The 27,181-nt window shown below is 52.2% G+C and overlaps 1 protein-coding gene across 1 annotated transcript in view; it reads right to left on the bottom strand.

The window, feature by feature from the left end:
• Inpp5d (inositol polyphosphate-5-phosphatase D) overlaps positions 1-27,181 on the bottom strand; it is a 115,698-nt gene that overhangs the window by 16,066 nt on the left and 72,451 nt on the right. The window contains exons 7-19 of the mRNA XM_047545804.1: positions 26,597-26,677; positions 26,406-26,477; positions 25,225-25,348; positions 16,827-16,933; positions 14,949-15,051; positions 12,241-12,437; positions 11,726-11,843; positions 8,849-8,945; positions 8,197-8,335; positions 6,480-6,588; positions 6,239-6,327; positions 3,631-3,712; positions 1,795-1,884 (exon numbers count right to left, since the gene is read on the bottom strand). Of these exons, the coding sequence (XP_047401760.1) occupies positions 1,795-1,884; positions 3,631-3,712; positions 6,239-6,327; positions 6,480-6,588; positions 8,197-8,335; positions 8,849-8,945; positions 11,726-11,843; positions 12,241-12,437; positions 14,949-15,051; positions 16,827-16,933; positions 25,225-25,348; positions 26,406-26,477; positions 26,597-26,677 (1,408 nt within the window). The remainder of the gene's footprint in view (positions 1-1,794; positions 1,885-3,630; positions 3,713-6,238; positions 6,328-6,479; positions 6,589-8,196; positions 8,336-8,848; positions 8,946-11,725; positions 11,844-12,240; positions 12,438-14,948; positions 15,052-16,826; positions 16,934-25,224; positions 25,349-26,405; positions 26,478-26,596; positions 26,678-27,181) is intronic.

Here is a 27,181-nt window from a genome sequence, read left to right as displayed (position 1 = left end):
AGCAAGGCTTCCGCAGTGCCGCCTGCCTGGCGGCCCAGAGTTTCCTGTCGGCCTCTCTCCTCCGGGAGCTCCTTCCCCAAGCCCAGCTCCCGCTTATGGTCCCAGGAAGCCGAGAGGAGGTGGAAAGAAAAGTTTTCCTCCAGGTGAGGCTACAGTGAAATCTCCCACCCCTGCTGAGTACTCCAGGTGACAGGTACCATCTTTCTAACCAATCACGAGCTGGCCATGTGGAGAGCAGAATGGAAAAAGAATCCAAGGAGACAGGATCGACTCTCAGTTTTGCTACCAAAGCTGTGTGGCCTTGGGAACCCTCTTAATCTCACCAGACAATCTCCCCACTAGTTTCATCAGAGTTAGTGCAACAGCCCAGATGCTCAGAATGCAAGTCTGTTCAGTTTTGAATCCAGACAGGGGGGGACACCTGCTCTTCCTTGCTTAGGTGCGTGGCTCTCCCCAGGCCTTGCTCTGGGCTCCACAGAGCACTGGTGCTAGTTATGACTGTGTTCTTTCAGCGTGCTTTTTCCTTAAGCTGGTTTCAAACAAGAGTTCTGTCCATCTGTATGAATTCTGAGCCACTTGAGAGAAAGAACAAACATTTCCTTCCTCCATTCTTCACATCCTTCCATCTTTTCTTTCTCCTTCTAAGCCCCACAGCACCCAGACCAGACTGCTGTAGTGGATACGTAATCAGAGCTCAATCCAGGTAACCAGTATTTTTGAGCATCTGCCATGGACTGAGTCCCCGTGAGAGGAAGTCAAGCCCAACAGAGAGGATGTTCCAGCAAGAGACGGGGAGAAGACACGGCAGGCACTCAGAGAGCCGGCAGATGAGTGGGAGCGAGGAAGAGGTGGAACCTAAAGCCCAGAAGGTTCTGTAGAGCACAGTGGTAAGGCTGGGAAGGAAGCGGATGGAGGGCCAAGACTAGTGGAGAGGGAAGGTCACATTGCTGAGGCCACAGATGTCAGGCCCACAACAAGGCAAGGAAGAGCATATCAGGGAGAGTCCCAATCATACTTCTGTCCCCCGGGACGAAGGGCACTGAGCTGGACAGTCTTTCCCTGCCTGTCCTCAGATCCCCCACACTCAGTCTTTGTCATCGAGTCTGAATTGTATGCTGCACAGAATAGGGAGTGGGCAGAGATGGCAGGCGAATGAATCCAGGATGCAGGCCGGTGGACACATTACCGGCTGGGATGAGGGTAGCCTGGCAATCAGGCTACATTACCAGGACTGGGCTGGGAAATCTGAGAAACTACCTGTGAATCTAAGCATCACTTACTCCAGTGTCCCCCAGACTCAGCCATCTACTGCCACCTCCAAATTCTCACCCTCAGGCCTACTACGTAACCAACCACATCAACATTTACTTAAAAGAGACTCACTTCTAAAATGTGAAGGTAATGAAGGATATACCACCACACTGAGAGGAAACCAGTGGACTCAGTGACATGGAAGAGGCAAATTCGAAACTTATAAGAGCAAACCATCACTAATAAACCTTCATTCTATCCACATCCCCGGAATCATCTTTGGTGGTAGATAGGCTACATCTCAATAGGCACTGATTTCCCCAGGTTTTCAGACTACACCGAGTTCGAGTTTCAAAGGCCGCTGCATTTGCCAAATTCAGTGTTCGAAATTGTGATGAGGCCTGGACATGACGGACTGTGGATCTGTCCTGAAGCGCAGGCCTTCGTCCAACATAGACAATCGACAGCTGCGGCCAGAAGACAAGTGCCCGAGATCCCTTGTCTTTGAGGAAAATAGGGAAAGGGACACTGCTCAGCGCTTACCGTTCTTGGAGACAAACTGGGAGGTGACCCCTGCCTCAAATGTGGCGAAGACGGGGCTGTGGTCGCTTGTCATGATGTCGCTGGTACTGCCTGCGGGCGGGGAAGGCATCTCTAAGTGGGCAGAGAAGCCCATCCTGTCAAGCCACGGATGGCAAACCCCGGCAGGGACGGGCTGAGACCTGCAGCTGGGAAGCCTGAGATTGGAAACCCCGGGGCTCCTGCCTGAATGTGCCCAGCCAGCATGACAGAGCAGACACCAGCCGTCCACATTCAGTCCAGCCAGGGGGACTGGGAGCAAAGAGAGGGCTGCTGCTTGAAGACACTGGGGTTTAGGAAGTGCTGATTCTAAGATTCCCACGCCCTCCTGGCTCCCTGCACAGGGGCCTAAGGAGGGCAGAGGGCTGAATCTCCCCAGAGGTAAGAATTGACCCTGGGTCTGCAGAGGTCAGGAGGAGAAATATTGATGCAATTGGCCCCTCGTGGGGCAGGGAAGGGTCACAGGTCCTCAGGTGAGCTCAGGGGTAGAGGGGGACACAGAGGGAAAAAAAGGAGGAGACTACAGGAAGAGGGTGGGAAATGGGCACTTTTGGGTTTTGAAGGTAGAGTTGGGCCGTGGCCATGGCTGTGGGAGAGGAGGTTGCCTCTCCACACACTTAAAGGTGTTGTGGGAAGTGTGTCTTGTCAGGCCACTTCTGGGAGACAGTTCAGAGTCGAATATGCAGGGTACACAGGCTAAACTCTCCTGGGTAGCTGCTCTGGGCCCTTCTAGGGAGAGGTGACATGCACAAATGGAAAGAATGGAAATCAGCTCAGCACATGGGCCCAGAGTTCAATGTTGGGATTTGCTGGCCTCCAGAGAGGGTGATACACAAAGGTGGCCACGACCCCTCCCAGTCCTCTCCTCCAGGTGAGGGGGCCTTGCTGGAGGGGTCAGGATCACAAGGCCTATGGGGGGGCGGGTCTCTGGCCTGTGACTGCTCGTGGGCAGTGCCAGGGAGGCCACTGTCTGGGAATTTGCAATGTTTTAAAGTAATACCATGATTCTTAGTAAAGTATTCCAAATGACTCTGCTCTATGAATTTTTAAGGTCTCTCTCTGCAAGTAATGGAAACTAATCTGTAGGTTTAAGAATAAACATGCTAATGATTAAGAACACCTCTGGCATCCCTTAAACTTCAAAGTTCTACATTTTTTTCTTAATCATTCTGACAACATATTCCATAATTATTTAATTTACTTTAATATTGTTTATTATACCTTTTCTCCCCTCCTTGTACTGGAGATGGAACCCAGGGGCACTTAACCACTGGGTTACAATCCAAGCCTTTTAATTTTATTTTGAGACAGTCTCTTATTTTGAGACAAGGTCTCGCTAAGTTGCCAAGGTTGGCCTCAACCTTGCAATCCTCCTGCCTCAGTCTTCCGAGCGTATGCACCACTCTACCTGGGTATTATGCCTTTTCATTGATTTAACTCAGTTTATTTGTACAAATGTATGTGGCTATTCTTCTGATGTGTATTAAGTTGAATTACATAAATGTCCATCAGTTGACCATTTTTTAACTACAAAACACCACTTTCATATACTCAAATTTAATATGATCCTTTTCAAAAGAAATAAAACTGAATTTCTTAAAAAAAAATGGGGGGGGGCTTCATAATGCAAAAGTCACCACAAGCAGGGACCATTTATTATGCTACAGCCCCTATGTGGATGGGAATGTCGACTCCTTAGGCAAGCAGGAGTCCTCCCACTTTACAATGAGCTGACCGAGGCCTCCCAACCCTGCTGCTGTTCTCAGGACCGGATCCTCTCCCAGGGCCCTTTCCACTCACCGTAAGACTGACACACCAAATGCACCAGCGGGTAAGACTTCCAAAGGACTCGGTCACACCAGGAGGGCAAGTTGTATTTCATCTGCAAATCAAAGTCACACGTTGTAAAGGGCCTGTGACTTTTTACTTTAAATCAGTTAAAAAATAAAAATAAAAAAAGATCAACTGGTGGCTTCTGCAATTCTCAAATTCAACTGCTGTTGGTTCCTTATAGGTTTTCCCCATTGGTGGCCTTCAATGTTTAACCTGCCTCAAGTCCCAACTGCACTGCTGTGCCCCCCACTTCGAGAGGTCCTGATCCCCGCTTCTGAGCAAGACCCACTGGCCTCCCTATGCCCCACACCTGCTCCCTACACCACCTCCGCATCTCTGCTCCTCACCTCCTCTTTCTTTCTGATTCAGATGAACACTCTACTTGTATTCCAGCTCAGTCTCCATCATCTCTTGCTGCTTACTTTAAAAATATGCCACAGCCATGGTCTCCACCACCCACAGAATCATTCAAACAGAATCTCCTGGGCCTCAGGCTATGGTGGTGAGCAAGACACCCATTGGGTGAGATGGACAGGTAAGGAGGCAATGCCAAGAACTCTCCTTAATCAATATTCTTACTCCCCAAGCTTGGCTCTTTCTTTTCTGTCTATAAACCTAAAGGTAACCCTAAAAGAGCCTACCCTTGCTTTTTTCTAACCAAATTTATTTCAAGAATGTTCTAGTTTCATTGCCTCTACTTTCTGGACTAGCACATTATCTTTTCCCCCTTTTGAGGTCAACTTACATGCAGCGAGTGCACAGTTGGATGAATTTCCACCTTGTATACACTCTGCTGAACCAGTTCAGATCACAAAAAAGATTCCCATCACCCCAGAAGATTTCTGCATGACCCTTCCTTGTCAAGACCACCCCCTCCTGGAGGACACCATGGAGACCAAGGTCTCCCTCAGTCAATTTTGCCAGTCTTCAACTCACATAAATGGATTCATTCAGTATCTATTCTTTTGAGTCTGGCCCTTTCACCCCTATTGTTGGCTTGTAAAAAAGTTCTTCCATTTTATTGTTGAAATAGTATTCTCACTAAGTTGCTCAGGGCCTTGCTAAGTTGCTGAGGCTGGCTTTGAACTTTCGATCCTCTCAGTCTCTCGAGCTGCTGGGATTACAGGCACATGCTACCATGTGTGGCTCTTGTATTTATCTTTTGATGAACAAATGCACCAGGAAGTATTTTTTAATAAGTGCACACTGAAGTGGAATTCCTGAATCATAAATAAGGGAATGTATGTTTGCATGCATGTAACCAAACACCCAACATTGCGGTCTCCTGCGGTTCTCCATAAACACAGAGGTCAGGGTCGCTAACCCTGTTGCATCAGAACCTCTGGGGATGAGGCCCAGGCGTCTGCATTTCTGCGTGCCAGCAGAAGAACCACCCTTACCTTCTCACTGTCTCATTTCACCTCCAAGATTCCATTCAAACCATCTCTTCAAGTCCACCCAAACCTCTGCACCAACTCCAGCTCCTGGTGCCCGGTCCTCCTCTGGCCTCAAGTGTTGAGTCCTCTGCCCCTTGACATGGCTGCCTGTCCAAACTCACGCTGCCTTTCACACACCTCCAATGTCATCTCTAAAAAGCCTTCTGCTCCTCCCTGCCCCAGCGGCCATTTCCTCTCCTGATTGCTCCTGTTTCACTTTGCAGAAAGGCGTTCTGTCCCAGTTACAGTCAACTGTACATTTGCTTTGTCTTTCCTGCTGAAAACTCCCTGGGGCAGGCATTTTATCCACCTTTGACCTTGTGGCATCTAGGAGAGCACCTAATCAGCAAGAGGCCATCAGAAAATATCTTTGAACAAATAAATGTTCTATTGCCTCTTTCCCCAAATAGTCTTTGGGACATAAGTCTTTGGGACATAAGTGGCTTCACTGAGATATGAATTGGCCTTCTGTGGCTAATTGAGCTTGACACACGGATTTCTTTATGGGGGACTGTAATGCTCTGAAGCCCATAGGGCTCTGATAAATCCTGCAATGAAGAAACTATGTCATGTGGATTCGCGTGTCAGTTTAGCAAACACACCCAATCATGGGACTTGTTTTTTTTTTTTTTGGTTGGTTGACTGGTTTTTAAAAAAATAAGCTTCGGAGCCCAGTTAAGGAAATAGTGATTTAAAATCCTTTCAGACCATCCCTTTAGAATATCTGGATAGCTGGTGTGGTGGTGCGTGCCTGTATCCCAGCTACTTGGAAGGCTGAGGCCGTCAGATAACAAGTTTGAAAGCCTCAGCAACTTGGTGAGACTCTGCTCAAAATAAAAAATAAAAGGGCTGGGGATGTAGCTCCATGGTGGAGCACCTGTGGGTTCAATTCCAATACCATGGAAAAAAAAATCTGGACAGAAGATGAAACCTAAGCGCCAGTCCGAGTCTTCGCGGTAGGTCCCTAGCTTCTGCACCGTGGCACAATGAGCACGTGGCTTCTAACTTCTTTCTTTCCTTTTTTCGTTGTTGTTGTTGCCTGGAAGCCAATGCTTTCCGATTCCCTTTTGCCTTTCTGGGAGCAGACTGGGAGGGGCAAGTTGGGCAAGGAGGGCAGGAGAGGACTCTGAGGGACTCACCCCTGTCGCTTTCTGCTTGGTGTACGCATATTTGTCCCGAGTCAGTCTTTCAAAGCGGTAGGTGGGCGCGAACGTGATCTCTTCCTCCTCTGAAGCAGAGACACGGGGTTTCAGTTGTCCTTCCCCACCCGCCGCCCTGGCCCATTTTCCCTCCCCCAGAGGCAATCCTTTCCCTGGTGAGGACGTCTGGGGAGACAGAAGGACGGCTGGAAAGGGCGCAGAGGACAGACTGTGTTCTCACCGAAGTGCAGGAAGACCTTCTGCTCCCTCCTCTCCGTGAGCAGCTGGTCGTGGGACAGCAGATCTGCGTACTGCTGCTGCTTGATTTTCTGGATGATGGTTTCTGCCTCCTGGAGCGAGACATGCCCAGGTGAGAAGCCTCCTTCACCAGCACGCATTAAAGAGGCACCTCACCTGGCCGTTCAGCCACACCGGGTCCCATGGTCCCTGCACTGTCCAGACCCTGGTGGGGGGAGCCGGGGTTGCTCTTTCCTGGCACTCAACCAATTAACATGGAAAACCCTAGAAGAGCAGTACAGTCATCCCAGTGACAGAAGCTGCTAGCTAGCCCACACTAGCATGCGGATTTTAGTATTTGTGTGCTGACTTGGTATCATCCTGCCTAACCCTGATGGGACAGGTAGGTATGTTTCCTGCTTTTCCCATGCCCTTTGTGGGAGGGGCCTGCCTGCTGCCAGCCCAGGAACACAGGGGAAGCCCCAGCCCCTGAATCTCTCTCTGGGCCTGAATCTGCCTCCCTGATCCTAGCTGGTCTGACCCCAAGAGTCAGTGTGACATTGGTGGAAGGTGCTGGCTGCCCTTGGGTCCAGGAGCCCTCCCTCCCACCCCTTCTGTGAACTTGAACCAGGTGCTGAGCCTCTGCTCTGGTGAGCAGCTGTGATGGCCCCTTCATCAGGAAGGGTCAGGAAGAGGGGCCCTGCCAGCCCGTCCCATGTGCCAGCTCAAAGACAAGGGAGGAGAGGAAAGCTGCCCAGGGGTGTCTCACGAGGAAGGATGCGGCTGGGCAGATCCAGAGCCAGCCAGCCACAAATGCCCCTGCTTGGTCTCTACAGAGCTGCCGAGGCACTGGAGTCCCAGAGGCGACTGAGGGATGTGGGATCGTGTGGGGAGATGCCTAGGAACGGGACAGGTCCCAACTCTCAACACACATACACTCAACGCTCGGCAATTTCCTTTTCTTGGTACTGGGAATTGAATCGGGGGCACTCTGTCACTGAGCTACATCTCCAGTCCTTTCTGTTTCTTTATTTTGGGACAGGGTCTCACTAAGTTATTTAAGCCCTCCCTAAAATGCTGAGGCTGGTCTTAAAACTGCAATCCTCCTGCTTCAGCCTCCCAAGTTGCTGGGACTGTAGGTGTGCACCACTGTACCTGGTGACCCTCAGCAGTATTCAAGTCTACCCGTGCCTCAGTGTCCCTATCTGCACACCAGGTCAGGTCCTGCTCGATTCCTTTCTTCCCTCACAGGACTACAGGGTCAAAGCATCTAGGGCCTGCAGGTGAACCCCAGTCTCCAAGCAGAAGGGCACTCACTGTTCTTCACCTCACCTCTTCCCTGTCCCAGCTTCCAAGAGAACTAGGCACAACCATAGTCCTGTGGTCCCTTCTGCCCACCCCTCTCCCCCGGGACCAATGGAGGGCATCAAACTCAAGGGATGTCTTCTTGAGACTGGCTGTGACCTCTTGTATCCCCTCGGACTCCTGCCCTTCCTGGATGACTGAGGGGCAGTGGCAGGGAGGAGGGGTAGGTGGGACAGTCACGTGACCAGCTGACATGAGGGGAGTTCCACACTGAAGCTCTGCAGTGGAACAGCTCAGGGCCCTGAGGAGCACTCCTCGACCCCGCTGTGTCCTGTGTCCTGTCTCCAGGCCGCCCGTCCTGAGCTGACCCCGGGGGCCTCTGCCTCGCAGACCCAGCCCCAGGCAGTTCTCCTCACCCAGGTGGGCAGCTCCACACGGTAGTTGAGATCGCCCAGCCAGAAGAGGTGGGTGAAGCGGTGGGTGATGTTAAAGGGACTCAGTTTCTTGTCTCCCAGGGCCAGGAAGCGGAGAATGTTCATGTAGTTTTGGTTGCGCCTAATGCAAGGAAGAAGCGGTCATCTGGCATGAGGTCACAGCTGCCCACTCCACCATGGCCAGAGGTCAACGCAGCCACGTGTCTAGTCCTGCTACAGAGACCACCTTCCTGTGCAGGGGACAGGGCTTTTGAGGCCAAGCTGGGAACAGAGGACCAGAGCTGGAGCAGTGGAATCTGCTCAGCAGTGGGTATTCTAGAGGCCATCGCCCTGACCGCCACCTATAGCAAACAGGCTTTGCTCTGTAAGGACGCCCAGGTGAGGTTTCCCTGTGGAAATGGAGTGCTGGCTAGACGTCTACTAGGTCAATGACACTAATGTCACACTTGCCCTCCAGACAAGAGTCATCCGCTTTAGTTGCCTCTACTGAGACTGGTGGGGGGGTCCCTTAAAGGCTGGCAGATACCCAGATAGTCCTGGACGGGCACTGACTAGGTCATCAGGGCCTTCAGGGGTGTGAGGGCTGCCTGGATAAATAACCAGACACAGTGTCCTGGGGGGTGGTTCCCATTACCTGAGTTTCTTTTCACTCCCAGAAGTCAAGTGGCTATTAACGAACCCCAATGAGGTTCCATTGAACATGAATGACACCCCCACGGCTCCCTTGTTCCCTAAAGGGAAGGAAGAGAAGGAGAGTCAGAAAATCAAACAGGAAACTTGTCAGGGGTAAGGAGGTGGCATTGAGAAAGAGCAAGAGAAGCAGGAGAGGAAGGGCAGAGCGCCAGCAGGGTCGCATGGGCTGGGAGAGGTGACGGGCGGAGGGCCGACGGCCGTGGGCTCCTCAGCAGGGCAGAGGAAGGAGGCTGGCAGGGGTGTGGGCGGGCCAGAAGACTGGGAAGACGACTCGGCAGGAGGTGGCCCAGCTGGGTGGACTGACCTCCCAGCTGGCCGACTCTGCTCCGGGGAGAGCAAAGCCTCACTGAGATCGAGTCTGGACAAGTGGCTCCCAGTGCACTCCTGGACTCATGGAGCAGCCCCTGGAAGCCAAATCGCTACCAAAGCTGAAGTTCTGGGGCCCAGGGACGTGCACCTGACAAGCCTCTAAGGCCCCAGCTGGCCAGTGCTGGCCCTACTCCAACCAAAACAGTTCCGGCATTCTTAGATGGTTCGGGGAAAACAATCAAAAGAAAAATAAGTTTTCATAGCATATTAAGATAATTTGGGGGGGTACTGGAGGTTGAACTCAGGGCCACTCAACCACTGAGCCACATCCCCAGCCCTATTTTGTGTTTTATTTAGAGACAGGGTCTCACTGGGTTGCTTAGAGCCTTGCCTTTGCTGAGGCTGGCTTTGAACTCGAGATCCTCCTGCCTCAGCCTCCCGAGCTGCTGGGATGGCAGGTGTGCTGTGCCTGGCTAAGATACGGAATTCTGATTTCAGCATTCACAAATAACGTTCCATCGCAGCTCTGCCCTTTCATCTAGGTATCATCTGCGTGTAGCTGCCCTCAGGGTTCCCCAGAGCTGAGGGGCTGCGACAGAGTCTCCTGGTAATATTCACAAGCTGGCCTTTCACAGCAAGTCTTCCAACCCAGCCTGAAGATGGGGAACATGCTCTGACCAATGCGAGAGCCACAGCCACACTCAACCTGAGCCCTCGGAACACGGCTGATCCCAGATGAGAGGGGCTCTCAGTGCAAAACCCTCATGTGATCCGTGCTAAGAAAATCAGTAGGATATGCAATGATGCCTATAGAAATGATAACATTTTGGATGTGTGAGCTTCAGTAAAATCTGTTCTTAAAACTAATTTCACCCATTTCCTTTTTATTTTTAACATGGCTACTAGAACATTTAAAACCATCAACCTGGCTCCCATTTAACTTTGGTTGCACAGATCAGGGGAGGTACGCTGAAGGGATTTGAGAGGCCACTGGCTCAGCCTCCCAAGGTTCCAGAGGAGGAGCCTGCAGCAGGGTTGGCGCCTTGGCGAGGCTCCGTCCTGGGCCTGGCCGGCACTGGCATCCTGCTCTCCGGTCTCACCCTGCCCTGTGCCGAGTGCTGCAGGCTGGTCCCGGCCTCTCCCCCAAAGACCTCTCCTTTCCAGCTTCCTCCCTTCCTGCAGGTGGGTCTAAGGACCCACATCTGGTTTTGAACCCCTACCCACCACTTTTTTGTCCCTGGGCCTTGGGCAAGTTAGGACACATGCACATGTCCTGTCCCTTCATCTGTGACTGGGTCACTAACAGTGCCTCCCCACAGGGGGCTGCTGTTAAGCCAGCTCATGCTGGTAAAGCTGCTGGCCCACAGCCTCCTGTGGGGTCCACGCAGAAGGCCTTCACTGCCCCGAGGCTGACGGACCATGGGAGCTGGGCCGGGTTGAGGCGTGGTTATATATGAAGTGAACTTCACCTTGTGGTCCTGAGACGGTGGGGAAGGAGGGAGCCAGGGTGGAATGGAATCCAGACAAGGGGAAGTTCCCCGACAGCAAAGGGGCTACGCTCAAAATAGGGCAGAGCCGGTGCCGCCCGCACCTCCATTAAGAAGGAAGGGAGGACAGGTGAGTGCATGTGGCTGGGGCAGTTTGAGGTTCGTCAGCAGAAAATCCAAGAGCTTCTCACACTGGATTACAACAACCTCTCCACTTCCAGTCACTTCTGCAACTCCATTCTGTCCCCAGCTCCAGCCACCAGAACCCACTGGCCTAGCCCCGACTCCACCACGGCCTGTGTGTACCCACCCACCCCACACACTCGCAACAGACCAACACTCACACACACACACTCGGACACAGCGTGGCACACTCGCACACTCACAGTCACAAGCACATGGAGACACGTCCTGAGCCGTGCCCACAGAGGCTTGCGCGCCCCAGTCGCACACACGTACACACATGCTCCCACGCTGGGCTTCCCGCTCCAGTTCTTTGCAGGGCTGACCGGAGCTCACAGACTCAGCTGGGTTCCAGCTTCAACCTGGGTGACGGGTGGCAGCGGTGGCCGGTCCTAGCCTCATTTATAAGGAAAGCAGCCCCGACCACAGCCACCTAGCTCACGTTCTGTGTGGCCTGTGGCAGCTTACAGGTGGCGATGGCAGAGATGAGCAGCTAGCCGGGACAGTTACCGTCCGGCCCTTGCCAGCACACGCATGCCAGCGACCCCTGTTCTAGGTTCTTGCTTACAAAGTGGAGCCCACGGACTGGCTGGCAGCATTGCGGTCACCTGGGGGATCGCTAGACTTGGCATCCCAAGATCCACTCAGGACTTACTGAGTCAAAACCCACTTTTAGCCAGAGCTGGTGTAGACCCCAGGTGAGTTTTGGCTAGGGAGACCGACCACCAGGGTTTACCCAGGAGGAGACTCTGAGGGTTTAATCCAGATATGTCCCAGGTGGCCAGGTGAGGAGGACAAAGCAGAGGATGCTGCAAGAACCCAGCTCCCTCCCCGCTCACCTAGGGTGTTGGCGATGCCCGTCTTCACGTTGTCAGTGCAGATGTGGCTGATCCGGTTCTCGTGCTCTGGCTTGGCCAACACCACAATGCGGATGTTCCAGAGCGTGTGGATGGCGACCTGGCAGGAGGACAGCGTTGCACCGCTTGGCCATGGTGTAGCGTTTGAGCCCAGAGCACAGGGGATGGCCCGGCCCTGGCCCTGGGGCTGGAGAGCCCTGTCTGTAACCCCAACCCTCCAGGACACTCCTCAAGATGCCGTGCCATGAGGAAAGCATCTTAAGGTGACATCTGGGCTGACAACATTTCCAGGAAATGTCCTACGAGCAGGGGCTAGGGAGGTGAGGGATAGCCTGCTGCCCCCATCAGTCTGAGTACAGTCTCCGGGTACATCTGTGGCTAAGGGGGCGGGCTCAGTGGAGGTGGAGAGCTGGTGGTGGAGGCTACCCCAGCCTGAGAGGCTCTCAGGAGCAAAGCCCCTGTCCTGGAGTGTCACTGGGGTGTGGCCGACTGCTCACCGTTTTAAAAGTCATGCTGGTGACCTCTTGCAGGGAGTGCCTGAGTATCTCCAGCCACTCCTTCTCCCCCAGGGGGTCCTCCTGGGTGCCGATCACGTAGATGTCATGAGGGATGTAGTCGGCTGAGTCATCCCGCGTCTTTCCCTGCCCCTTGGAGAGAAACCAGGACGTGATCTTCTTGGGAGGGGGGGCGTTACCTTCAACAGCAAAACCCAACACCAAGTGAGTTGAAGGCACACCAGATCAACAGCAGCAAGGGAATCAAAACACAGAAGAGTCAGGGGGGCTTGGGCGGGTCACATCAGTGGGCATAAATTCAAGCAAACGCTTTTGAGGAAAAACTAAGCACCCACATCACCCAGGAGCCAGTCAGGGGTCAGAGCTGTCTGTGCATTAGACCTGGTCCTGTCCCTTGAGAATTTACATCCTACTGGTGAATCTGCCAAGTCAGCTGAGGTGTTTAGGTTGGAGGCTCCTAGCTTCCTCCGAAAGAGAGCTCAGTCGAAAGCTGAGGTGAGCAGGTGCTCACAGAGGAATGGAAGAGCAAGCAGGCCCCCTGGAATCCTATTTCCAAAAAGGAGATGGAAGCCAGGCGTGGGGCCACACGCCTGTCATCCCAGCATCCTGGGAGGTCAAGGCAGTATGATTGCAAGTTCAAAGTCAGCCTCAGCAATATAGTGAAGCCCTAAGTAACTTAGAGAGAACCTGTCTCCAAATAAATTTTTTTTTTTTTTTTTTTTTGGGTGCTGGGGATCGAATCCAGGGCCTTGTGCTTGCAAGGCAAGCACTCTATTGACTGAGCTATCTCCCCAGCCCCTCCAAATAAAATTTTTAAAAAAGAAAAGAAAAATGTGATGAAGCAGCTCCATCAAGAACAAGGAAAGCTTACCTTGTAAGCACAAGGCCCTGGGTTCAAATCCCCAGTACCGCAAAAAAAAAAAAAAAAAAAAGAACAAGGAAAGGTCCACCTCTCCTTGAAATGCCCTTGGAAGTGGGCTGGGGATAAAGCTCAGTTGGTAGAGTGCTTGCCTTGCAAGCACAAGGCTCTGGGTTCAATCCCCAGCACCGCAAAAAAAAAAAAAAAAAAAAGAAAGAAAGAAGAAGAAATGCCCTTGGAGGATGAGTGAATGTTTTTCTTTTTCCCAAAGAGATAGGCTTCTTGGATGTGGCTCAGTGGTCCAAGTGCCCCGAGTTCAATTCAGGTACCAAAAAAAAAAAAAAAAAAAAAGAGAGGGAGAGGGGAGAGAGAGAGAGAGAGAGAGAGAGAGAGGGAGAGAGAGAGGCTTCTTGTTCACGAGGGCCAAGAAGCCAAGAAGCAGAATAACGATCTTGGCTGAGTTCTGCTTCCTGGGGCTCCCAATAGGTGCATGAGTGCTGGGCTGGTAGGTCACCACTGGGGGAACCCTCCCACCCTTCCAGGGTGCAATGGGACCCTGTGACCATGTCCAACCTAAATAAATCTCTGTTGATGGAGAGAAAAATGGAAAGGGCCCTGTGGCACATGCAGTAAGCCCTAAGCGAGTACAGGAGAACCAGGTGGACAGTAAGAGAGAGGATGTGGAACCCCAGGGCCCTGGCCAGCTCTCTCCTTCAGCACTGCTGTGACCCCTGCAACATCTGGGCTTCACTTGGCAAGCTCAGGGGTCAAAAGTCACAGGGAGGGCTAATGCCCTGCAGATCTGGGGTCAGGAGCCCCCAGGGAACACTGAGACCTAGAATCTCCTGCCTCCCTTTAGGAAGCCCAGCCCCTCTCCTGCCCTCTCAATTCCAAATGGCCCCCTCTTCTCTGAAGGGTGCTCACGCCTTCCTCCAGGACTCTGTCTGGTGAGTACACGCTGGTCCAGGGACCGAGGCGGCCTGACTCTGCCCAGGACAAAGGCGATAAATGGGTGGTTTTTAGAATAAGTATGCCCCATGCAATAGCTATTGATCTGAGATTCAGATTTAATTGGACATCTCCTACCTACTTATTTATTTCTAATTGAGTACTTATGCCAAAATACTGTTTAGAAAATTTGTATAATACGTATATTAAGCACCTTAACATACCCTAGTATACGTAGTATGTGAATTTAGTCCAATATGTTTATTTAGTATATCTTTAGTATTTATTTCTAGTTGAATACTTATAATAAACATTTAGCATGATTTATATTTAGTATGTATTTAACTTATAAAATATATTTCCATATAGATATACATGCAGTATATATTTAGCATATATATATATTTGGTAATTATATATTTATTTCTAGCCAAACACGTATTCTAAAAATTTATTTGTTGTTTTTATGAAATTCAAATTTAGCTGGGCAGCTCTCTATTGCTCTATCCATCCGTTTATCTATCGGCCTATCTATCTGTCTATCCACCTACCTACCTACCTGTTGATCTCTCTCTGGATAAATCAGGAGTGAGCTTCTATCTTCCCTTGGCAAGCTGCCAAATGCTGGCAGGGTGCACATGAGCCCTTCACCTAGACACTCAGTCTTTCCCTAAAATCTCCCAAGCTGCTCCTGGGGTGCTTTGCCTCAAAGCTCCTTTTCCTCGCTCATCCCTCAGGTAAAGGGTAGAATTCCTCAGAAAGGAGACTGGGCTGGGGCAGGAGGCAGGAGAGACGGGGGTGTCCCCCAATTCCACGTGGGGATGTTGAGGCAGGAAAGCGAAACCAACGAGAGGCGACGGGAGGGAGGAGCACAGGGACCCACCCATGTTCCAGGTGCCGATGAAGATGGTGATCATGTCAGGTTCCGGCTGCTCCGAGTGCTTGTTCTTCATCTGCTGCAGGAGCTGGCAGAAGCCTTCTCTCTTCTGGGGATGGAAGGGCAGACCGGCTAAGCAAGGCCTCCGCCTCCCTACACATTATACTTTGCAAAGAACTCGGCCTCAAGAACACCGAGGGGCCCTGTCAGTCTGCACTTGCAGAATAGCAACCTGGAAATATGCGTCCAAGGTCAAGCAAGTGGCTTCTCTGACCCAGCCATTCCTCTGGGAGGGCATGACTCTCAAGAAATTCTGAAACTGCACAAAGGTCCAACCCTCTAGTGGCTCTGCAGCACACGCTACAACCCAGAGAAGCTCAGAAACAACCTTCACGTCCAATCGTGGGGGACTCGTGAATAACTGTACTTGGGGTTCATTTATAAGCTATAAATCAGTCAAGTGTTGAAATTATGTTGCAGACATACTTAACCAACAAAGAGAGATGCCACCATCTGCAGCTATGTACCGAAAGCTACTTGGTCCAAACCAGTACGAATTGCATCCCTGGTTTTTTTTTGTTTTTGTTTTTTTTTTAAAGAACAGGTGTATGGATTGAACCCAAACGTCCGAGGTACCTAGTGGTGGAGGGGTATTTTTGCTTTCAACTTTGGCTTGTTTGTGTTTGCTACTTTTTCACCAACGAGAATAGATTGTTTACATAATGAAGGAAACTAAGAAGAAAAGAGCGCAGGAAGGTTGGCTTGGCTGTGTAATTCTTCTTACTTCTTTTTCCTGAGGCTGCAAGGCAGACTCTCCCTCCCTTGGGTTGCAATCAACAGGGCCGCTGACTTGAAAAGAGGGTATACACAATTTTCAGTTGTGCCACATGACATGACCAATGTTTGCCTGCTTCAGACCTACAAAGCCAGCAATTTTATGTGATTCAACTTCATAATTGCAAATCTCAGTAAGTCCCCTCTGAAGACACCAGCTCACAAAGATGTAATGGTGGCGGTCTTTATTGAGACCTGCCTTTAGCTGGGATGGCTCAAGATTCCGGGTCTCCACCCTTCTGAGTTTGCAACAATGGGGCGGAACTGACTGGTTTTTGGACCTATACCCATGTGCCCAGATGCGGTCCTCCAGGCAGTCTTCCCACCGCCCACCACTGGCTCCCTATTTTTCAATGCTGTTGCTGGCTGACCCTACATGACCTGCTGTGGCATGCAGGTCACCCGGCACTTCTGTGATGGGTGCCCTTAGTGCTCTGTGGTCCTACTGCCTCATGTGGACTGGACAGGCGGGATGGATAGTGAGGCCTTCACGAAGGGTTATAGCCCCTGACTGAGACTTCTAAGGTAAGTGCCCAGGTGGCAGAGGAGCTGCACAGGGGCCCACCCTGGGCTTCCGGCTGGCCCACACAGCACCTCTTCCTCCAAGAACCAGTCCTGCAGGGGCATCTGACTTCATCTAAGTGGGGCGAAGTGCAGAAACAAGTTTTCCAGAGGCAGCACTAGTTAGAACTCAGATTTAAATCCAGAGGGGCCCCACAAGACTCTCAAGTCCAGCCCAGAAAAGCTAAAAGCCTCCCACCCAGGCTCAGGGCTGGGCAAGTTGCAGGTGACAGCAGATGTGCCTCCGCAGGGGGAAGCCTGGTGGGAAGAGAGCACAGCGCTCCCAGGGCAGCCAGAGTGTGACTGCACACATCCCAGCAGACGCAGAACACAGTGCGAGGCTTCCCCCGCTCGCTTTCCCCAGGTGTGAAGTGGGCCGCTGAGAAGTGAGCCAACTGTGCACACTCCCTGCCCACCGCACCTTCCACACACAGACGGGGCAACCCTCACTCTGCTCTCAGTCCATCTCAGAGGTTTGTTGTCACTTACTTTGGAGTCAGCAAAAACATATTCCTTCCGCAGGATCTTCTCCTTCTCTGTTTCCACCAAAATCACCAACTTGTTCAGGAACTTCTGTGACTTGATGAGCTGCAGGACTGAAGAAAAATGGAAGTTAACTTTCTTTCCATTCACACATTCAGTCGATGCGTCCCATCTCCACCATGTTCGACACCTGACCGTCAACTCCTCTGACCTTCCTGTCCACGGGCTGAGCCCTAAGTCCATGTCTGGTCTCCAGATCCTGCTGCTCCTAGATGCTCTTCCCAAGAGGCTCATGATTGGGAAGGAGCATGTGGGGACTGGTCAGAGCAGAGACCATGAGACTGTCCGCCCAACTTTTCCGCTTTCTCCTTTCCTGCTTCCTCTCTCCTTCCTTCTTTTGCTTTTAATTTACATATAACTTTTTTTTAATTTTTATTTTTACAGACTGCATTTTGATTCACTGTATACAAATGGGGTACAACTTTTCATTCCTATGGTTGCACACAATGTAGATTTACACCATTCATGTACATAGGGTAATGGTGTCTGTCTCAGTCCACTATCTTTCCTTCCCCACCCCCTCCAGCCCCATTTTCCTCTACACCATCCAAAGTTCCTCCATTCTTCTCTTGCCACGCCCCCACATATAAATTTAATTTACTTTTTTTCTTTGGTACTGGGGATTGAACCCAGAGACACTTTACCACTCAACCATGTTTCAGCCCTTTTTATTTTTTATTTCGTGACAGTGTCTCACAAAGTTGCTTAGGCCCTCAGCCTTTCCAGTTGCTGGGATTACAGGAGTGTACCACCCCGATTTTTATCAAAAAGTAAGAGTCAGATAATTCTCCAACGTCTTTATGACCAACAGTATTCCTTTAACCCCGATTTCTTCCAGGGTCCTGCTCCCTGGCAGCAACCAACTTCAGCTTTTTTGTTTTTTGTTTTTGCAGCGTTGAGTATTGAACCCAGGGCCTTAGTGTTTACGAGGCAAGCACTCTACCAACTGACCTATATCCCCAGCCCAACTTCAACTCTTAATGATGAAGTCTTTTGGATTCTTACTCTATGTTTCTTAAAAAAAAAAAAAAAAAAAAAAAAAAAGTTTAGATAGCTACTTCCCAAAGTTGCCGATTTAGAAATTTTTTAGATTATTTAAATATTCCCTATTAATCCCCACCAATGCATAATATGGGTTTCCCTATCATCCTTCTAAAATTACATCATAATTCAAGCCAGATTGGCCCTCGGTGTTTTGACTATGGAAAGGCTGCCAACAGACCAGCCCTATTGCTTTTCTTATAGAACTTCTTTATTCTTCTGAGCTAATAACAGCTGTGGCTTCCTCGCTCTTTCTTGTTACCCCTCCCTCCTGCTTTCCTTCCTTCTTTTGGGGTGCAGGGGCATCCAGTCCAGGGCTCCCCCACTGAGCTACAGCCCAGCCCCTGCCACGTGTTCTCGAGGGTCCCAACACTCCCCCCATTTGTAACTTCTCCTGGTGACCAAGCTCTTTCATCCTCCGTGTCCTGTGGGAAGCTTTCCCAGAGCAGCTCTGGACGCCGTCTCTGGGCCTGATGCCGAGATGGGGCCAACGCCTGGTCATCCAGCAAGCTCATCTCTGTCTCCCTGGATCTTGTCTCCTGGATCCCAAGTCTTGGTTTACACCTTCCTTTTGGTAGAGTAGCGTCCCTAGTACCTTTCCAAGGTTAGAATGGGCAACTAATCAACTTTGGAGTGCTCCTGAGTCTGAACGGCCCCCTCCCGCTCGACTGGCTCCATGTTTGAAATAGTACCTGGCTCTGGAGCCCGCACTCTATGGCCTCCAGCTAGCCGCATTACCCAGGAGAAACAGGCTGTTCTGATTTGCCTGCGTGCACAAGCACTGACTCAGTGGGCCGGTGACGGCCATCCTTGAGCTTGCCTGCAGGCTGGCCTTTCATTGGAGTCCGGACCTTAGACATCAGGTCATTCCCAGAACTGGCGAGTGGCTCGCTGCGTCCATGCCATTTGGACCAACAATACAGTTTACTCGGAGTACCTGTTTTCCTTCTGGGAGTCTGGATCGGTGCTTGCAGGCAGAGGGTGCCTCCAAGACCAGCCCGTTAAAAACCCTGGGTACTGAGCATCTACAGAGAATCCTGGTGGGCATTTCCTGTGCACTGTCTCAGCCAGTGCTTTCCGCTTACTAAGGCACAGCGGTGCGTGTGCTCCCCTGCCGAGTTCAGTCCCCGACTTCCTGTGCATCACCGAACCCGGGAGCAATCTGAGGCCCCCGACGGTCTGTATTGCACCTTATGCCATGGAATTTGTAAGTTCTTTCTGTGAACTCCACACTGTGAGATCTTCCACTGTGCTGAGGGATTGGGCCATTTCAACCTGGGATCTCGGGTTCAGTTCGGAGACGTTCCCCTGAGCTCTTCCTTCTGGACTTCCTCCCTTCGCCCCGTCCCCCATTCTGACACTGTTTGGTATTGGGCCAAACAGGTTTGCCTCTGCTATTTTCCAACACTTTGTCCTTCTGTTCTGCTTTCAGGCAGTTTCCTTAACTTTATATTTCTGCCCTTCCATCGAGTTTTAATTTTATTTTGTAAATTTTGTTATGATGTTTTTAACTTCCCATAGCTGTCCTTCCACTCTCCTGCTTTTCATTTTTATATTGTTCTCCTACTGTTTCCTTTTTTAGACAGCATTCTAAATTTTTTAGAATCTGCATAATTTATTTCCTCCAAGAGTTTTTGTCTTTCCATTTATTTTTGTCTCGGTGTCCCACGGTCTCCTATTTGAGGCTTTGCTCCATTACTGCAAGATCAGAAGGATTGAGACACAGGGATAGGTGGAGACCTGGAATCTTGAGCCATCCCAACTAAAGGCAGGTCTCAATAAAGACCACCATCATTATATCTTCGTGAGCTGGTGTCTTCAGAGGGGACTTACTGAGATTTGCAATTATGAAGTTGAATCACATAAAATTGCTGGCTTTGTAGGTCTGAAGCAGGCAAACATTGGTCATGTCATGTGGCACAACTGAAAATTGTGTATACCCTCTTTTCAAGTCAGCGGCCCTGTTGATTGCAACCCAAGGGAGGGAGAGTCTGCCTTGCAGCCTCAGGAAAAAGAAGTAAGAAGAATTACACAGCCAAGCCAACCTTCCTGCGCTCTTTTCTTCTTAGTTTCCTTCATTATGTAAACAATCTATTCTCGTTGGTGAAAAGTAGCAAACACATACAAGCCAAAGTTGAAAGCAAAAACATCCCTACACCAAGAGTTGACCTTGGACTAGACCTTTCCATACTACATGCTGTGGCATCTCTGCTTACCAATAAAGTACTTCGGCACCACAGCTTTAAAACTTTAATGGCACTGTAACTTATCAATTATCCAAAACCCAACTCTTCAAGACCCTCCAGGATGGGGCGTGGAGGTTGCTCTGGTGACCCTTGACAGGCTGGGTTCTATTGGCGACCAGGGGTCCCTGGAGCAGGGCTTCTCCACTGGGTGGTCTGATGAGCTAATTCATGGAAAACACTTGATGGCAGCAACTTTCAACTTTGCCCCAGGGCTGGTCACCTGTCCCAGAGAAGATGCTTCGGACCTCCTCCTGGCCTGCTGGCCTCATTCAGGAAAGAAGGCTGAGCCGTTAGCACTCAGAAGACCACTGTCACTATCACTAGTCCTCCGTTTTCAGTAGGGTCTCTTAGGCCCAGTGTCCCCCAGTCCTTCACCTCCTCTGGAGAAGAAACACCCCATCTTCTGACAAATGAGCGGGGGAGCCACTGGCTCTGCACAGTGGAGACAACCTGTGGCTGCAGATCTCTACTGAGTATCTATTGGATCCTTCGCCCCACTTCCAGGCCCCGATGCTGTCTCAGTTCCCGGTCCGCGGGTGGGTCCATGGGATGAGCCTCGGGGGTTCCTTGCTTCCCACCCTGTGCTCAGCATTCAGCTCCTCACTTCCTCTGCATCGGCTGACATCACCTCTTGCTTCCCACCTGTGGGGTCTCCCTGTTCTCATCTCTCCTCCTCCCTTTGTGCCTTTGGGTGTTGGCTTCTGGAAGGGAAGTGACCACAGTGGACACATCCTCCATGAGCTAGGAGTGTCATCAGACGGAACTGAGGATGACGTGTGCGCTCTGTGTTCAGGAATCCCGTGGGCCTTGCCAGCGGCAGCAGGAAGCGTCCCCGTGGCATGATTCCTGCCACTGGGATCCGGATGCCCTGCAATTTTCCATATCGGCTACTCCCATCTCCCTCCCTCTGAATTGCTGGTTTTCTTTAACATGTTTCCAGGACTCCGTGGCTGCTGCCAGGGTGTGACAACCTGCTTGGTGGGGATTCTTATTTGACCAGGGTCAGTCAGTGGCTCACTTTCCCCACACGAGGACAGTCTCTGCCGTACCAGAAGTGCCCGCCTTCTTCCTTTGAAACACTGTTTATCTCTCCTGGTTTCAAACCACCATCTCCTGCCTGGCAACTGTCATGGCCTCCTAAGTGGGTCTTTCTGCCTCCATTCTTCCTGCCTCCTCACAACTGATGCTCAGCACAGCAGCCAGTTACCTTTTAAAAGTGGGATCATGGCATCCCCCACCCAAAGGCAGCTCAGCGCTCAGTGAGCCACCCCAGCCGGCTCCCGCCCAGCCTCTGCCTCCTCTGCGCTCGAGGGGGGGCCAGCCGTGCCCTGCAGACTTGCTGCCACCTGGGAACTCTGCCCAGTGTTCCTTCCCTGCATGACCATCAACGCCCCCACGTTCAGGTCTCAGCCGTGACACAGGGAGGGCGGCTCTTCCTCACGACTGTCGTATCTTCCTATTTAAATCCCTAGCCTGGAGCTATTGCTCTGGACACGTTCCTGGTTGGCATGTCTGTGTTTAAATTCTCCTTTACTCCTGCTGAATGCAACCTCCCGACAGCTAGGACCCCATCTGGTACCCACACCTGGCATGCAGCAGGTGCTCGGAGAGTGAATGCATTAGTTTTATCATAGAGCGACGGCCTTTTCCTATGTTTAAAGACCATAATGCCAAAGCTATTACTGTACACGGTGACCAAATCCTGTAGCCACAGAGCTCCTGCAGGCAGGCAGCCCTTCATGGTAACAGCCAAAATTGGAAATGGGGAGCCAGGCTCTGGGCTAAAGACAGGCCTCACCCACTCAGCCCTGTTTTGCCAAGACGAACGCAGAGGATTGAGAATCAGGCTGCTTTCTCAAGATCACAGTAGAACCAAGTCCTGGCTCTGGGACGAGCACCCAGCTTACCAGAGGCCTGAGCTGTGAGGCACACCGCCTCTCAGTTACTGAAGAGGCTGCTAAACGCAGGGCCGTGGGCGCTGCAAGACTCACCTGGTACAGTCGCTCAATACCTATTTGCTGGGAAAGTCATTCACGCCCTGACCCCTAACCGCTTACTCTGTGCTCAGCACAGTTCTGGGTTCAGGGGATTTAGCAGTGAACACAAGACCCACAGTGCAGCTTGGTGGAACCCACATGCAAGGGGAGCTGGGCTTATGAGGAATGTGGCGAGTCCCTCTGGAAACTGGTAACCCCTGAGCATGGGACCAGGCTAGGAGGTGTAGGTAAATACCCCTTCCACCTTGGCGGAGTGGAGGCCGTGAACAGGTGGTTGTCTTTTGATGCAACAGGTGTCATGACAGAGCTAGTCCAGCTCCATCAGCTGGTGGGGGAGAGAGGAGCCAGATGTGTCCCCAGGTCAGGGCTGGCGGGCGCTGGACCTCCGGGCTGCTTTTCCCTCCCTGCACCTTTACTTAATTTTTTTTACCCCCCAGTGCTGCGGAATCAAACCCAGGGCCTCAGGCATGCCAGGCAAACGTCCTACCACTGAGCCCTACTTAATTACTTTTCGGATGGACAGGTAAGAGGGTAGGGACTTGGCAGGTACCGCCTGGCGTTCTGAGCCCATTCGCCTGGCGCATCAGCACGTTCTTCACCTCATGCTTACGGGTGTTGTGAGGACACTTTCTTTTTGGTACTGGCGATTGAACCCAGGGGTCTTTACCACTGAGCCACATCCTCAGCTCTTTTTATTACTTTTTGAGATAGTCTTACCAAGTTGCTGAGGCTGACCTCAAACTCGCAATCCCCCTGCCTCAGCTTCCAAGTCACTGACTACAGGTGTGTGCCAGAGCCCCCAGCTACAAGAGCACTTAACACCGCCTCCCTCAGCACTTTCCAGTAACTCAGTGTACTGCCATCGACCGGAGTCACCCTGCTGTGTGTGTACAGCACATCTCCTGAACCGACTCTTGCTGGGAAGGAAGAATGCATCGTCCTAAGCTGACTGCTTCCCCCACAACCCCCAGTAACTCTTGGCTTCGCACGTCCAATTGGCACCACGCGGAGGGGTCCTGCCCTGATGCCGGGAGCTCAGTTCCGCTGGTATGTGACAGTTTGTCACCCCCATGCCCAGGAACTTCCTTTCCTGATTTACCCCCACCCATACACATGTGCACACTCTGTCCACCCTGTCATCCTCGTGGCTGCGTTGGACGTACTGCAACAGCGACAGTGGCCAGCTGCACCGAGTGGCCCCGGACGCCAGGCACCATGTGCTTTGGTGCTGACCCTCCAGGATAAAACCTCCGTCTCATTTGACAGAGGAGTAACTGAGGACCAGAGATGGCACTGGAGCAAAGTCAGAAGCAGGTGAGCTAGGACTCTGGCCTGGGCTTCCCACGCCCTTGTGCTACTGATGGGGCTCAGGACCCACTACCTCCGAGCAGGACACCTTGACATGTGGGTACTTTAACCAAGGAGCCCAGGACACAGCAGGCGCAGGACTCTCTGGCCTTCCCTGAAGCAGGTTAAGTTCCTCATGTGACAGGTTCCCTGTCCATACCTAGAGGCAAGAGTAGCCTGGTCTCCAAGGACAAGAGGGCCTGCAGGGACTCTGAGGCACAGACCTGCTGGGCTCCTCCCAGGGCTTCCTGGCTCCTTTGGGTTTGCTCCATCCTGTTCTTCCACACCCCACCTGCCTAACTACACTGAACCCCCAGGGGACCCAGTGCTGGGTGGACACAGTGACCATGGGGAGGGCCGGTTACTCACTGTTATCCCCAGAGCCACCTCCCCCACAGTGGCACTGATGCAATGGCCCTGAGGTCTAGCCCTCCTCCTCTTGACCCACGTTTTCCAGAGCCTTCCTGTGCATTTGAGACAACATCTAAACTTGTTTCCATGGCCCTGAGCTTGAATCATCCAAACCTGTCTGCCTTCGAGCACCCAGGCTGGCCTCGAACTCAGGATCCTCCTGCTCAGCCTCCTAGCAGCACCACAGGTGGACCCCAGCACACCAGGCTCCCCAGCCTGCTCTGCCCTTCCTCCAGGCCCTGCTTGTGCAGCCTGTGTCTGTAAGTGCTGTTCCCGTGTGGGAGCCCCTCAGGCCCTGTGCCCCTCGCTCCAGAGCCTGGCCTGTCTGCCCTCTGCTGGCTGCTCCACCTTCCGAGCTGCTTCCTGCTCTGTTCTACTCGTTTCCTTTGCAGCACTCGGCAGCGGCTGACCAGCGCATTGATCTATTTACTGATTTATTGGCCACTCAATGCACCAGAAAGGAAGTTCCCCACAGGCAGGGGTCCTGTAGGACCCACTTGCCACCCCCGCCCCTTATGTCCTGCCTGCAGTAGTTTCTCCATGAACACTTGTCAGGGGAATAGTTCCCACTTTATGGGTGAGTTTATCTAATGGTACAAAACAAAACCTGCACAGCTCCGGAGCCAGTGACAGCTGCTCGCTCGGAGGGGCGCCCAGGTGCTGGGCTCTGTGCTGGTACTTCCGTCATCTTTCTCGAGCCCATTTTGCAGAAGAGGAATCTGAGACCCAGAGGGGTGGGCCAAGGTCTCATAGCTGCTAAAACAGCTTGGAAGTGACGTGCCCAAGGCAACACAGCTGCTAAGCAGCAAGCTGGGAAGTGAATTTGGACACTTTGGTATCAGAGTTCACGTACTTCAGGGACACTTAGCTGTGCTATGCTCAGATGCCACCGGGAAACCATCAGCACCTGTGTAGGCCCTGTCGCAGGCACAGTGAGGTGACAGGGTGGGTCAGACTGGCCTTCTTGCAGGGCAGAGACAGTCACACACACAGATGCATGGAACAGCCACAGCCACACAAGACTCACTCCGCAGGGCATGCCAAGTGAGGTGTGAGCTCACTTCCCAGGGTCCAGAGAGGAGGTGGCAGAGCACATAGGGGAGGCCCCATGAGAGGGGACCTGGGAGCAGGGTAGGAATTCCAGGGGCAGGGTGAGGTGCGGTGGGCACCCTGGACAATGGTTACCTTACAGAGTGCCCGGCAGAACTTGCTTTTCGAGGCTGATCACTGATCAGTCACCTACTGCAGGTCACCGGCAAAAGCCCCGGCAGAACCATTGTGAGATAGGCGCAAGGGTCTTACTTTTCTTGTGGCTGTAGAACTTGTCCTCAGAACCATCCTTGGACTTCTTAATGATCAGTTTCCCGGACTCAACGTCAACCTTGAGCTGCATTTTCTGAGAGATCCCCAGAGACTCCGACTTCACCTTTGTAGAGGAAGAGATGTGCTTTGTTGATTTTCTGGATGGGCTTTGGTGACACCAAACCCATGAGTCCCTCTGGCTGGGCAGCCCTGGGTCAGCGTCCCCTGGGGGGCCATCAGGCTGTTGGCTCCTGGTCTCCTTTGCCCCAGCCCGCATGCGCATACTCCACTGCATCCCCTGAGAATCGCCCAAACCCGGGGTAGCCCAGCTGTTCTACCAACAGGCTCGGTGGAAGAAACAGCCGAACTGTTGCGGAGTGGCTCGTTATGTTAATCTGTTTTGCCAATGACTTCCAGAAAGGCCTTTCGTGACAAACTCCTGGGCCTTGTCACAACCACTAGCTGAACATCTACTGATATCAACTAGAAGAAAAGACAGTGGCCTGGGCAGGCTCAGGAAATGGAAATCTTTCTCTTGCAGGACTATTTTCAGGACCAGGGAGGACTTTGGGGTGGGTAGCAGGGTGTGTTTCTGAGTGTAGGGATCAGGCTGGCTGGATACACCCCAACCACTGGGGTCATTTTTAAAACACACGCTTCTGGACCAAGCCCGGAGGTTCTGGACCAAGCCCGGACGTCCTGGACCAAGCCCGGAGGTTCTGGACCAAGCCCGGAGGTCCTGGACCAAGCCCGGAGGTTCTGGACCAAGCCCTGAGGTCCTGGACCAAGCCAGGAGGTCCTGGACCAAGCCAGGAGGTTGTGATCCAGTCACTGTCAGGGAGGTCACAGCAGTTGTCTCGTCTTGGTCTTTAACACCCATTGCTGCCGGGACCCTATTTTGCATGTTTCATGTAGCTCATTCCTCCCATTTTGAGGACAAAGTTTATAGCACCCTGGGCCAATAAGGAGCTCGTCCCTGGCATCCTCCCCATGAAGGGGACTTCACTGATGTTCACAGGCTCGGATTCTGACGTTTAACATCTCCCCAGCCAGGAAGTTCCACCGACTGCCGTTCTCCACAATTAGATTCCTTCCCCTTCCATAGCCTAAGCCAAAGGCATTCTTTTCCCAGGGACCAGTATGATCCCCAAAGGCCAGGCTCCACTGTCATGGCCACTTACCTCAAAGGTGACTGGAGGGATGAGGGAACGCCGATGGGTAGACTCGGGGCCCTCATGTAGCAGAGCCTTGACCTGCGGGCAGCAGCAATGGGTGGAGTCAGAGGGGACACAGAGCCTGCAACCTGGGCATTCTCTGTGCAAACAGGAGACCCCCAAGGAGTCATGAGAAGCTGCAGGGCCCCCTGCAATACCTTATCTTCAATGGAGGACAGCAGACTTGTCAGTTGGCTGAGCTTGGCCACCATGTTGACGGGATTGGCCTCCCCAGGCACCTGGGACACAAGGACGAGAAGAAACGGAAGTGGCCCTGACTGAGGGGTCACCAGGAAGGAGGCATGACACCGAGCACGCCCCCGCCATCACTGTCATTACCCCTCTGCACACATTACCTACAGGCATCTCAAAATCCTCATGGCCGAGAAAGGGCTCTTCACGTCCTGGCTCTGTCTGCCCCTCCTATGGGCTTCGTCAACCCGCCGACTCAGTTGTGTCGACTCTAGGGCCATCTTTGATTAGGGCCTTCCCTCCCTCCTACATCACCTGCTCTACTTCCAACATAAACCCATTCCCACCGCTTAAAGCCCAAGGCCGGCTGCTTGCCCCGCAGGGAGAGCCCTGTCCAAACTCCCGAGCCTGCCCTTGCAGCCTCTGGCTCCGCACTGCACGGGGCCGCTCTGATCTGCCGCCCTGCCTAGAGCAACACTTCCCAAGGACTCTACAGGGACTCGGATTTCACCTGGGAAGGGCACTTTCTTGTCATTCAGGTCTCAGACCCC

Source organism: Sciurus carolinensis, chromosome 3 (genome assembly GCF_902686445.1).
Source record: "Sciurus carolinensis chromosome 3, mSciCar1.2, whole genome shotgun sequence".
NCBI classification, from domain to species: Eukaryota; Metazoa; Chordata; class Mammalia; order Rodentia; family Sciuridae; genus Sciurus; species Sciurus carolinensis.
This window is presented reverse-complemented; position numbering and strand designations above follow the sequence as displayed.